The sequence below is a fragment of the Cyanistes caeruleus genome, chromosome 8, assembly GCF_971803275.1.
Source record: "Cyanistes caeruleus chromosome 8, bCyaCae1.hap1.1, whole genome shotgun sequence".
Taxonomy (NCBI): Eukaryota; Metazoa; Chordata; class Aves; order Passeriformes; family Paridae; genus Cyanistes; species Cyanistes caeruleus.
The window spans coordinates 36451944-36465366 of record NC_141708.1 but is presented as its reverse complement, the minus strand read 5'-3'; the positions used below and the strand labels follow the sequence as shown (position 1 = coordinate 36465366).

The window sequence follows — 13423 nt, the reverse complement described above, 5'->3', positions numbered from 1 at the left end:
TGGTTTTGGGGAATATCAGCTCTCTTAAACCAAATAAGTGACTCTTGACAAAACCCAGTAGAAGCCAAATAAATAAGACAAATGTTTGTTCCTCTTTTTTCAAAACTGTCTGATGTAACTTCTGATGTTCAGTAAGGCTCTCCCACAGCCGTTAAGGAAATTTGCACCCCTGGGAAAAGAGGAGACCTTTGCATGGGGTAGGTGTTTGGCTAGAGGTTGGGCAGTTAGGAATAAGTGATATCCTGACTAAGAGGATCAGGGTCACCATGGGCTTCTGCTGAGACCTGCTCTGTTCAGTCTAGTTAAAAATAATTTAGCAGGGAGGTGGGAAATGACTGTGATGCCAGGAATTGTCAGGAAAGGCACAGAGAATGAGCAGAGTACCATGTGCTCTTGCATAATTCCAAGGCACATTTCTGTCTACTGGAGATGTGCACGTGTCTCTGGAACGTGAAAACAGACAAGCTGGGCTGAAGTTATGGGATGGACTCTTTGGGAAGAATGATGAGCCAAAGGCAAAATCAGAAGTGCTAAAAAAGCAGTGGATAGTGGTTGTCTTGTGATGTGAAGCATCTCACCTGTGATTGTTGCCAGACGCTGAATTTGGCCACTCTTTGGTCTGTTCTGTTGTCTGGGTTTGTGCTGAAGTAGTTTCAACTGGAGCCTCAGTGTTTGGGGTTGTTGTCATTGCTGCAGGCTCTGAGCTTTCTGTTTTCCCTTGGTGCAGTAATAAAAACCTGTGAGCTCTAACTTTAGGTGCTGGAATACCTGAATGACCTGAAGCAATACTGGAAAAGAGGATATGGCTATGACATCAACAGTCGTTCCAGCTGCATCTTATTCCAAGATATCTTCCAGCACTTGGACAAAGCAGTGGAAGAAAGCAAAAGGTAAATCAAGACGCTTCAGTGCTTTGGGTGGGAGCTTTCTGTGGTCAGTCCTGAGCTGGATTTCATGTGAAAGGAAGTTCAGTACTTCCAAACATGGCAACATTAGGGGAGTTGGAGCTCAGGGAATTTTAACAGCAAGAATACAGTTTTTACTGGAGCAGTTTTGCTTTCATTGATGCTTTTGTGCTCAGCTAAAGTATTTCCATCTTTTAACTTGCTGGTCCACACAGGCCTTCAGGGGACAGCCAACTGCTGTCTGACAGTGGTGTTCTCTTCTTGCAATTTGAGAGGAGACATTGAGTTAAAATGATGAGCTTTTTTTTGTTAAAAATAATTTGTTGCTTAAATGTTAATGTACAATCTGCATGCATGTTCTTACATAAACTGAACAATTAGAAATTAATGGTTAGTAATCGGTCACATGGATTAATACCTTAGCAGATTGGCATGGAAATTTTATGAAAGTGCAGGATATCAAGGATAGGATTATATAATGGAAGGAGAGTGACCAGTTTTGTTCCCTTTTAGTGTCGTTTCCTCTTTGAGCAATGAGAGCCTTTCAATCCTTAAATTTCACGCACTAGTTGTAGCTGTGTGTCTTCACTGTATATAAAACATCCCTGTAAACTTAATAATAACAAATTTTTAAAAACCCAGAAGCTGTAGTTGGAACAAAGAGGTACAGATGAAGATTTCAGCTTTATTTGAAGCTGGATCACCAGCTGCTAAATTGGGAGGTGGGAAGAGCAGGTGGCTGAGGCAGAGCTCCCGAGCACCGTGGTAACTTTGTGTGTTTCAGCATTGGCTATGGAAGGTTCAGTTGCAACACCTGGGGCTCTGGTGTTGTTTTGCCCTCACAGAGGGAAGCAGGCAGTGAGTGAAAAGGATCAGGACCCTAGATCTTGCAAAATTCCAAGCCGGGTGAGCAGTCTTCAGGATGAGCCTCATCTTTAACAGGAACGGGAGAGCCGTAGGAGGTAGCTGAGCGCCACAGGAATGTTACTCCCTTCCACAACAGAAGGTGGCAGTCGTAAAGCACTGGAGACCTGGGAATAAGCTGGGTTGGGTAACCCTGGAGAGGATGTGGGAATCTACCAGAGCCAGCTTGTCTCTCTTGGAATCTAGGGAACAGAGATGCAGCTAATCCTATTTCATCTACAGAGAGAGATTTATCTCTTTTTTCATCTATGGAGAGACACCCTGTGGCAGTGTGAGAGTACAATGAAAACATACAAATAGAAAGATATGCCAGTCTCTTCTTTCTTTTTATGGTGATGATCAGCTTCAAGACAACAGATATTTTTGCAGCATTATCAGAAAATGAACTTTTGTGATGATGAAATGTCTTTCAGTGGAATGTTGTTTCAATTTAAGTGTTTAACATTGATTTATAACTGGCTGCTTGCTCTAAAAATTTAAGAACAAGAAAGTACTCTAAAAATTAAAGGAAAAGAAATTTACTTCCAGGGCATTATTTTTGCCCCAAAGTCTCTTTTTCTTCTTGGAAAGCTTAGACTGGGCTTTCCAGAAGTAAAAAGGGAAGCATTTATGTTCTGGGAAGAAGCTGAAAGATCTGGATTATCTGTTCTGCTCTAGAATTGGCAGTGGAGAGCAGTGTTGGCAAAGCTGTATTTTTGTAGCATACTTTATGCATTTATGTTCAGTAGCTTTGTTCTGTTTTCATTCCCAGTTATAGTGAAATTAAAAAGAGAGCCTGCTTCTTCTGTGACATGATTGTGGCCCTTGCAATCTGCTCACCAAACTTAGTTGCCTTATCAAAGCTTGCTTTAATTTCCTGGGGGAATACCCTTCCTGCTGATTAGTCTATGATTAAGAATATGGTGAATGTGGTAATAAATACCTATTTCTAATTAGTTTCACTTTCAGTTTGCAGTGCAGAAGTTTCAGATGTTTTCAGGCTTTTCCACTGTGTGAATTCCAGTGTAACTCTGGTGTTTAAACTAGCAATAGTCTCTTCTGTGCAGGTCTTGCTGTACAGCAAGATGGTGTTAAAAGCTGTGAAAGGGGTAGGCTGGGGGCCAGGGCTCTCTTTCCTCCATACAAATTTTCCTAGTTACAGAAATACAATGAAATTTATCAGAAGAGAGGTATATAAAATGAAACCATTTCTGCTTAGGAAATACTTTGGTTAAAAGTCTCACTCATTACGTATCAAACCCATGTGATTTGCTGTACTGAAATGGTATAGCTGGGCAGTTGTCTTACATCTTCACAATTATAAAGAATTGTGTTTTTCCCTGCTAGGGATAGAAAATAGCCAGAGAAGCTGGTGAAGAGTTACTTTTCATTGCTGGTGTTCCCAGCATTGAGCATTCTCAACATTCCCATTGTTGAGAAATTCAGGTATTTTGGTACTTTATACAATATGAAGCTGCTCGTCTGATTTTAAAAATCATTGCAGCTGCACACTTGGGCAGAGGTGGATTTGCAAATCAGTTTGTGGCACACTTTAAAGCATATCAGCTATTCACTAAAGCTGTTTTAAACTGCCTGTATTTTTATTTTTTTTTCCTTCTAGCTTCAAATATTTAACGTTAATATTTCTTGCTGGTGAAAGAATATAAAGTACCTGTTATTGCTTGTACTGTCCAAATGGGTTACCATAAGGCACTGGAAACTGGGAGGATGCTTTATGCAGCCCTCTCAGTATTTATAGTGTGTATTGATAAATACCAGCCTAGCTGCACATGATGTACTGCAGAATATTTGGTGATGGTTTCCTTTGAGAGAGTAAATGGGTCCAAGGTATTAAAATAAAAAATACTTACTTGAATTTGAATATGTTTCAAGATCGATTGAAGTTGATCTTTGTGAGTTATACCACAAAGATATACGGTAAACAGACCAATTTGGCAATTTATTGGTAGCTTTTATTGTTGCATGTAATTTGCCCTTCTCTTTGCAGGTCACTTCCCAACACAATAGGTAACATTACAGGAGTCATTTACTGCTGTGCCCTAATTGCTCCTTCCAAACCTATGACTCAGTACAAAGGAATAGAATGGATGATCTAAAACCACTTCACAGTTCAAAACTTTACAAAGGGAACTGAGCAAAAAGCTTCTGTGTGTACAGTAGCAATGAAATAATTAGATTGAAAATCCCCTTCTGCTCAGGTTCAAAATGTTCTCTCAGGTTTTTTTTTATTAAAATCCCTTCACTGCTGCTGGGATGACTTTCATTAATAAACAGTTGATGTTTCAGTCAGCAGCTCTCTATCAGAGCTGTGTGGTTGGCTTTGACTGCTCCATCTTTCAAAGGTGGAACTTCTGACATGACTAAAGGGAGATTTTGGGGAAAGCCGGAGTTGTTAAATTTACCACAGATCCTTGTGGCATATTCAGCAGGATCTCTGTGTCTGCATTTCTGAAGTGTGTGCTGGCATGGCTCAGAGAGCTGGGCAGCCCAGGGTCTCTCCCCTGGGAATGTGGCTGTTCATCTGTCTGCCCAGAACTGGAGATTTAAAGTTTCTTGGGCCTTTCAGTGATGTCCTCAATCTCACATTAATCAATTAATATATGCTTGCTCAGGATTGATCTGGAAAGGTATCTGAGCATCTTTGGTAGTCTTACCCTTTATGTAAGAACAAAAATCCCAAATTAAACAGTACCAGACAAGTGAGCTGGTCTGACCAGTGTCCACCTTGGGCAGCAAGGGTTTGGCAAGTGCCATCAGCCATTTGGTTTTGGCTCATGATGGATCAACACTGAGCATTGTGCTGCTGCTGTAGCTCTCTGAGGTCTGAAACAATGGGAGAGGTGGTATCAGCCAGGAGAGAGGCTTTGAAAGTGCAGCAGCTCTGCAGTGAAACGCAAGGAGGCCTAGCCTAATTAGCTCTGAGTGATTTAAGTGTTGTAGGACTAGATAAGAGCCTTTTAATCAGGGTTTTTAATGAGTTTTGTGGTCCAGTCAGCTCTTCAAGTTTGCTTTTGTCATGAGTGAGCTTGTTCCTTGTTGCAATAGAAGAAAAATTTTCTCTTGTCAGTATTAGTGTTGGCATTTTGTTGTGTTGGTGCTGATTCTGGGAATTATTGTCTGTCTTCTATTTATGGTGGAAATTTTGACATATGAGGACTTACTACCATTTAACTTTTTTTTATTCTTCTTCCCACTGGTGAAAACTCTCTGAGCTTTAACACTGTTAAATATTTGTGCTGCCTTCTGAGTGCCACCACTGCCCTCCCTGATCTCTGCTGCTTCCTGCTATGTTTAGGGTTTGCCCAGTTTTTTTTTTCCTCCGAAATAAATCACAGGGGGAAGTGAGAAGGATGAAGGATCCCATAGTTGAAAGCAGGTTTTGGAGTCCTTTGACCTGACTTTTCTATTAGGGAGAAAAGGGACAGAATGTGGTATAAGCTTGCTTGTTAAACAGGTGTTAAAACTTCCCTCCAAGAACTGCACAGAAGGTATTTTTTGAAGGTTGGCCAGTTGAGCTTTGCTGCAGGAAATGTTTCATCTTACCCCATTATTTCCTGGGGTTTGAGTTATTTCTAATTGAAAGTCCAATCCGTGCTTAGGAAGTAAACTTTGGTTAAAAGAAAGTTCACTTTTTCCATATGGAAAATGAACTGTCAGTAGTCCTGGGAAGAGTAGGAATGATTTGCTCTTGAGGATGGGTGAGCTGATGCAGAAGATTCAGAGTTAAACCCAAATCTGCTGAGGTCCAGGAGAACTAGAATTTGCCTGGATGATAAATCCCACGTCTGTGCTTCTCCACAAAGCTTTTTTCCCACTGTGGTGAGACTTAGCTTTTGGGCTTGTGCTGCTGCATTGTTCAGCACTTTGTCCAATTTCATCTGTGGTCAGATTTACTTAAAAGGTGAAAAAAGACAAACCATGAAACCCCAATGTGGGCAGTTCAGGAAATGGCACATCTCTCCGATGAAACCAGTTTGTGCTCTGCCTACTGAGAGCCCTGCTGCTCATTTGGAAGTGCCCCATGTAATGAATATGAGATCAATTACTTTCAAACAAGCTCCTAATATTTTATGGCAGAGTTTTATGCACAGTCCCTTCATCTCCCTTCAGAGGTGGGAATGAGATTTCCTCAGTGGGCTTTCCCAAGCCATGTACTAGTAAATAAAAGGGAGGGGAAAAGTGGATTGGAATGCCATTAATAATTGCTGGAATATGATGCTGGGAACTTTGGTGCTTCCATCAAGATGCTGAGTCATTGATAGATTGTGAGGCAAATTGAGCATGGAAACACCAGGCCTGCCATTTAATATTTTATCAGCCTGTGCTACTGTTTATCAGTGTTTTGTTGCTTGCTCTGCTTTTATCAGAAATGCAGTGGCAGCTGTAACCTTTGCCTGTGTGTATTATCTGAAGAGGTAATCTGTCATCATTTTCCCCACAATTAAAAATACTGCTCTTTAACCTTGATGGCATTTTGATTGCCATTGCTGATGATGGGAAACTACATCTGATCTGGAGCCTTGACCCTGGAGACTGAACAGGGAGTGCTGGAGCTGTCTGGGAAATCACCAATACTGGTGAAATACCAGGCATGCTGGGTTAAAGAGGCTGTGGAAAACAGTGTGGTATCAGGAAACAGTTTTAATCCTCATTAAACTAATCCAGTGGGATAGCTCTGAGTGGGAGAGGTTTGTTTTGCCTCCCAAGGCTGTTTGGCCTGTTGGCATGAGGATTTTGTGAGGCTAAGGCAGGTGAAGGAAAAGCTCAAGCTACACTGAGAATGAGAACCTTGTTTAGTCCTTCTTTTCCTACTTCTTCCCTTGTTCTTAAAAACTTGTCTGTGCTGTAATTTGCTTCCTGCTTTGCAAACATATGCCTTGCTGGTTTATTTATGATTTATTTTTTCCTCTCTTTTTTTTTTGTGATTTACTTCCATTTCAACATTCCTGCTTGGCATTGGCTGGAAAGCAAAGCCAAACTTTGCTTAAAGCCACCGTTGATAGCCAGAATGTGTTTGTTTTTTTTGTTTGTTTGTTTTTGTCTTGGCATTTCTGAAGCCTTTTTTGAGTGGTGGGATGTGAAATCCATTCCCTGTGGAGCCACTAATGCCTATTTAATGTTGTTCTGGAGATTCTAGCAGCATATTTGCATTCCCAGCCTCCCTCTTAGTTAACAAAACAAAGACCACCATGCGGCTGGGATGACATGAAAGTACAAATAATTAAACAATGGTAAAATTAAAAGAGCAGCTCCAGGAGATAATCAGAATTCCAGACCAGTCTTGTTGAAATAATACTCCAGACTAGTACTGCTGAGCACCTTGATGAATCTGATACACCTGAGAAGTGTTAGGATGGCTCTTTAAAAGGAAAACATTCCTCTTGGAGCTCTTGGGGGGATCAGCAAATATAAAATAAGGTGATCTGGTAGCTACAGTCATGATTTCCAAACATCTTTCTGAACAGGTTTCCTTACCTAAAGGTAGGGTTAAGGGGAAAGGTCTTTGCACAGGGAAAAAATTGATAAAATTACGTGAAATGGAGGGTAGAGACAGCTAATTGATTTTTCTTAGTAGAGATAGAGCTGAAAGAATCTGACCTGCTCTGAATGTTGTAAATTACCTATGAAAAAGAGGTGACAAGGTCAGTGGTATTGCAAATTTAGCAGTTTTATTCAAGATAAATGAGATGAAGTACTCCTGCTAGGAAGATTATGAAAGGACCTGGTGAGACTGACTGGGCTGGAAAACTGCAGAGCTGTCAGGTAATCCATGTGGGGAAAAATGATCTTCTTATCACCTGTTGGTTGGATTATTGCTCAGGGGTTGAGTTGTTGTAGCTGTTCAGGATACCTCAAACTTCAGGAAAATGGGGCTTGGAGCAGCCTGGTCTATGGAATGTGTGAGATGATCTTTAGGGTCCCTTCCAATCCAAACCATTCCATGATTCCATGCTGGATATCATGAATTAAGCAGAGTGCTCATGGGTGTAGCATCAATTTCTGTGTAACTTATGGTTCCTGCATATCTGCATATTCTGATTTAAAGGGATATAGCTCATGTGGAAAATTGTGGAAGGACTAAGGTAGGATATCTCAACTTGGAAAGAACACTATTGCAAAGCTCTGAGTAGAACAGATGAAATGGGACATGGCATCTACAAATAGAAAAAAATTAAGAGCAGTGTGTGAAGCTGTGCAACTCCTTGCTACAGGACATTGTATGTGCCAGAAATGCATGTGGACTGAGGGAAAGATTTGGCAAAGGAGTGATTCATTATCTAGAAGCCACCTTTGGCCCTGGAGACTTCTGAGCTGGAAATTGGAGGAGATCAAAGGAATGGCCTTCTGGTTTCCTCCCACAGACATCTGTGTCTTCCTGCTGTGACAGGAGGGATGTGAATGTGTCCTTAAACCTAAAAATACTTCCCTGCAGGTGTGTGTGGATGGGAAGGATACACGTGAACTGGTCAAGTGGACAAGAGAGGGAAGAGAAAGGGATTCAAGAATCCAAAATCTTTACAATTTTAAAATGAGTGAAGGGATCATAAATAGCAAGGGGAGAAGATGGGCAGGATCACGGATTTTGGAGGAGCTGGAAGAGTGTGGTGAATGTCAAGATCTTGGTGCAAAAACAAAGGTGGGAAAAAAGACAGTGTCCTTCACAGGGAACTTCTATGTGGATTGAAGGCTGCTTCTTTTGAACAGAAAACAGAGGCAGGGTTTGGATATATTTTTTTTTAAGGGATGTTTTGTCTAAAGGGAGAGTCTGAGGAGTAGAGTCAGAAGGGCTCAGGCTCACCAGAGCATGGTACAAGGTGTGTGTCAGACTGCAGAAACACCATGGCTGCACTGGCAGCTGACAGGCTCTATCCTGGCCCAGCACTGAATTCCTGCTGAGCTGATCAAAGTTCCAATCCACAGGCAAGTCTCCCAGTTAGCCAGTTTTCCATTGCTTTGGGTTGGAGCGGAGGAAACGCCTCCTTTTCTGACCAATCAAGATGTGCCTCCTGAAGGCTAAGTGTGTATTTACCTGTGCTAGATCAAGTGACCATGGGCCACTTGGAAATGATCCCCAAAAGCCATCATCCTTCTCTGGAGCAAGGGTCAGGTTTTCCTCTTGGCTGGTCCTTCCTGGCACAGCAAACCAGCTCTTATCTCTCCTTTGGCTGAGCGCTGTGTAACCTTTTATTACATAAACTGTCCCCTGTCATGGTACCAGTCTGGCTTGATTTGCTGACCTGTTCCTGAGGGAACATCATCTCCTTTTGGACTGCTTGATGTCCTCAGGAATTGGTAATAGCAGTATTCCTGCTGGTCATTTGGACTGCTAAACTGGGGAGGGACAGCTGTTCTCCTGCATCACTGGATCACTGTCTTCAGACTAAATCTGGTAAATGCTGCTGATGATTTGAAGGAGACTCTCTCACATCCAATGAAGGGCTTGACTGTGTGAGCTCCATTCCCTTCCCTGGACACGCTCCAGGGCTCTCAGGGCCCAGAACTGGACCCAGCCCTGGAGGTCCCTCAGCAGGGCCAGCCCAGGCACCCCTGGGCACCCCTGTGCTCCTGTGCAGCCGCTGGCACAGCACCCCCAGGGCCTCTCCTGACGGGCCCTTTCCAGCCCCTCTGCCCCAGCCTGGAGCTGCAGGGCTTGGGGTGACCCCAGGGCAGGACCCAGCACTTGGCCTTGCCAAACCTCTCACTGCGTTGGCCTCAGATCAATACCTGGAGAAAGTTTAGGAAGCTGTATTTAAAATATCTGTAACAGGCTGGAATTCCCAAACAGGTTTTCCTCAGGAGTACCACAGGCTCAAGGCATCCTTCAGCCGTGGTCGCTGGTAGCTGTGCAATGTGTTGGTGTTTTGTTTTAAAGCACAGGTTCTTGCTCATCCCTTATGCTTCTTTTCTTTCGTAGCTCCAAACCCATTTCTTCACCTTTGATTGTCCAAGTTGGGCATGCAGAGACCCTCCAGCCCCTGCTTGCCCTGATGGGTTACTTCAAAGATGATGAGCCTCTCCTGGCCAACAACTACGCCCGGCAAGCGCATCGGAAATTCCGCAGCGGCCGCATCGTGCCTTACGCAGCCAACCTGGTGTTTGTGCTCTACCACTGCGACCACGTGAACGCCTCCCAGGAGGAGTACCAGGTGCAGCTGCTGCTCAATGAGAAACTGCTGTCCTTCCAGTACTCCAACGAGACCATCTCCACCTACACAGACCTCAAGGACTACTACAAGGACATCCTGGAAAACTGCCACTTCAAAGAGGAGTGCGAATTGCCCACGGTCAACGTCACTGCTGTCGATGAGCTGTGAGGGAAGGAAACGGAACGGGCCTTCATCAGATCGGTCTGGCTTCAGTTCCACAGGTGTTGGGATCAAGCACTTTGGATGATTTGCTGCTGCTGTGTTGACTTTCTAACCTTGCAGATTTGGGGGGTTGTCTCAGCTCAGTGCACTGGTTCTCTGTTGCATAAGCAGGACTGCGTAAACAACTGCTCTCACAGGGAAGTTGTAACAAATGTGTGATGCAAGACACAAATACCTGTCTGTTTATGTGGGAAAATAAGCTGATTTCATTGGTTACTGCTGTTATGAATGGGCCATAGATGGATTTAAGAGCTGGGGCAGCTTCTATTTTATTGGATCTAAGGGTGGTTGCACTGATTCAGTGTTGCTTTGTGCTCCCTGTGTTTCTAGCTGCTGTTTTCCTGTGCCATGCATGAAGTATTTCAAACCTTTTTTTGATCCTTTTCCCAAGCTTCTAGAAGGGAGAGGGTGTACATAGTTCTTCTCCACAGCTGCACAACTTCTGCCTGGACAGCACCATTTCTATTTTGGGCATTTTAAAGCAGGAGGAGTTCCTGCATGCATCACCTGCTTGAAAAGGGGCAAGGAATTAAAGGTCTTAAGGTCATCATCGACCCATCCTGCATAGCAAGTTAGTCTCCAGGGTAAGTAAATGATCTTTAAAAAGAAGTTGGAGAAAAGGAAGTGAAAGTGAGGCAGTGGAAAGTAGCCACTCTTCCTTTAAGGTCCTCTGGGACATGCAGCAATTATTCTCTAAATACTGTGGAGTGTCCTTTCACTAGCACCATCAATTTCTGGTGTTATTTGGGCTGAGGCATTCAGGTTAGGCTGTGCCATAGCTTTGAATCTCTTAGTCCTGGCCAGGTGCTGACAGTTTTCCTACCAGCTCTGGCTGGAAAGCACCTCTGATATCTCCTGCCTGAAACAGAATTGTAGCTAACTCTAAATCCAAGTTTTTGAATTGTATAAAGACTGGGCTGAAACTTGACTTCTGTTGGCTTTAAGGTGCCAAACAAGCTGCCATTTATGTAGGCCTTACACATTTGATGTGCCACCTTGCTTTTGAAATTCAGGTGGTTTTAAAGAGGTGGATGGCACTGGTGATATTTTAAAGCAACTGCACTTTAAGTATGTTCCCTTATGCCTGAAAGCTGGGGAGTATTTTAGGGTTCAGCAGTGTGACAGTAAAAGGAAAACTGAAGATAACTGATGAGAAATGTCTGAATTAAGTCAGATAAAAATTCAAGGGAATGGCTGTTTGACCAAGTTGCCCAAAAGTAAATGAGGGCATGGATTTATGGTGCTGGTAGCTCTTGAAGTGTGCACTCTCACCATCTAATGAGCATTCAGAGCTCACCCTGAAAAGTGGGGTTTATTTTGCTGTGTTTCCTGGGCAGGAGGTGAAGACTGGGAATAAGTGATTACCACAGTATAACCTGCAGCAATTGAGGGTATAAATGTCTACTGTGCACCTGATAAGTTCTTTCTGTAGGCTCACCCCCAGAACTGGAAACTTAACTGCTGCAAAAACAGAAAAAAAGTCAAATTCCAAGTTGAGAAGTTACACTTAGTGTATGGTTTTTACTGATTTTTTTTCTCCTGAGGACTCAGCCTTTTGTCACTTTTTTCTTCTTAATGAGTATGAAAATCACTTTGTATTTACATACCTGTAAGTTAAGGAGCAATTGAACACCTGGTTTTTGCTCTCTGAGTTAAGGGCATTTCCCTACCTGTGTTTGTAGGGCCCTGTTTGATTAGTGCACCACTTGCTGCAGAGACCAAGAGATCACTGAAGATACTGATTTAAATGTTTCAGCTCTTGCCTATGTTAAACCAGCAGCTCTTTCTGAGGCTGGGGAAATGGTTAGGGAGGAGTTCAGTGCTGCAACAACCAGAGGAATATAGGTCAGGATAATTGTCAGCCCCTGCATATGACTACTGCTCAATCACCTTTGCATGTCTCCTTTTTCACATGATCCTACCTTGAGACTAAGTCAACTGATGGAAATGGTTGTGACAGATTGCAGTTAGGAACTTCATTGCAACATTTTAGTCAGGCTACAAATGAGCCTTTGTTTAAAGGCAGTTAAGTTTGGAAAGAGCAGATAGGAGAGTGAGAAAATCCACCTTTGAACAAATATTTTTTTCTATGAGTCAGTGATGATTCATGAACAGAAGGGATGAAAGCCTGACTGTGTGAGATGAATGGAGGATTCTGTTGTCAGTTCAGCAAGGCTGATTTTAAGACATCACATTTGTTAAAAGATACATCCTTCTTCCTTATGGAAGGAAGACTACATTGCACCTGACTGCTTTTTTGATTGTGTGCCAGATGACGTGCAGGAACCGAAAAACTCCTATTGTGGAGTACCCTTTTTGCCTTAGCAGGTTGATTGTATGTTTAAGTTCTGTGGCTGATGCCTCAGAAGCTTCACCTTGGAGCCTGGGTCCCTCATACCACCAGTGTAACAGATCTCTCTTCAGTGGCTGTCAGCAATTATCTGGAGAGGAAAATGTGCTGCTGGGGCTCTGATCTGTGTTTAGAGGATGCTCTGACTCACTCCTTTGGCAGAATTAGAGGCTCGGTGTGGAAACTGCACCATTGTGGCACTATAGAAGTGTTGGGACATGTAAATACTCCAGGTACTTATTCTGGTTCTTAGCACGGGGGAGGTGACTTCACTCTGATCCTTTTGTCTAATAAACAAAGACATTTGTTTAGATACTTAAACAAAAGAGAACTAAAATGGATCAAAATACTTATCCAAAGATGGGCACTAGCTCAGTGTGTAGTGTTTGCTCAGGCTGCCACATCCCCTGGCAGTGCACATTCCCACATCCTGCGAAAGTCCTGCAAGACAAATAAAGCTTTCTCCTCCTTCCTGTGGCTCTGGAGGCTTCATCTCAGACATCTGTCAAGGACTCTTTGCAACCTTTCTGAAACTGGAAGCATTCACTGATGGGAAATACCAACAGTGTTCTTGTATGCTGGCCTTCAATATGTGTGAAGTACAGTTTAATTTGTTAAATGGTTAATCATTCTGGCAAGCGATTTTTTTTCTGTCTAATAAGAGCTGCTGTTTTTCTGGTTAGTGTGGAGATGTCAAATATGGATTTGTAGATATCTGGTACTAACTGGATGAATTTGGAGAATTTTTGGATTTTTAGTGCTGTGAAATAAAACTGCACACTTTACTTCATCTGTTTTCTGAGAAGCAATAATGACATGATCTTTGGAATCATGGTTGTGTTTTCCTTCAAAATACAGTTGGGAGGTTGCTGTTA

At 42.8% G+C, this 13423-nt stretch overlaps 1 protein-coding gene across 1 annotated transcript in view; it reads left to right on the top strand.

The window, feature by feature from the left end:
- MINPP1 (multiple inositol-polyphosphate phosphatase 1) overlaps positions 1-13423 on the top strand; it is a 16277-nt gene extending 2854 nt beyond the window's left edge. The window contains exons 4-5 of the mRNA XM_086900017.1: positions 757-890; positions 9745-13423. Coding sequence (XP_086756143.1) covers positions 757-890; positions 9745-10144 — 534 coding nt within the window. The 3' untranslated portion in view covers positions 10145-13423. The remainder of the gene's footprint in view (positions 1-756; positions 891-9744) is intronic.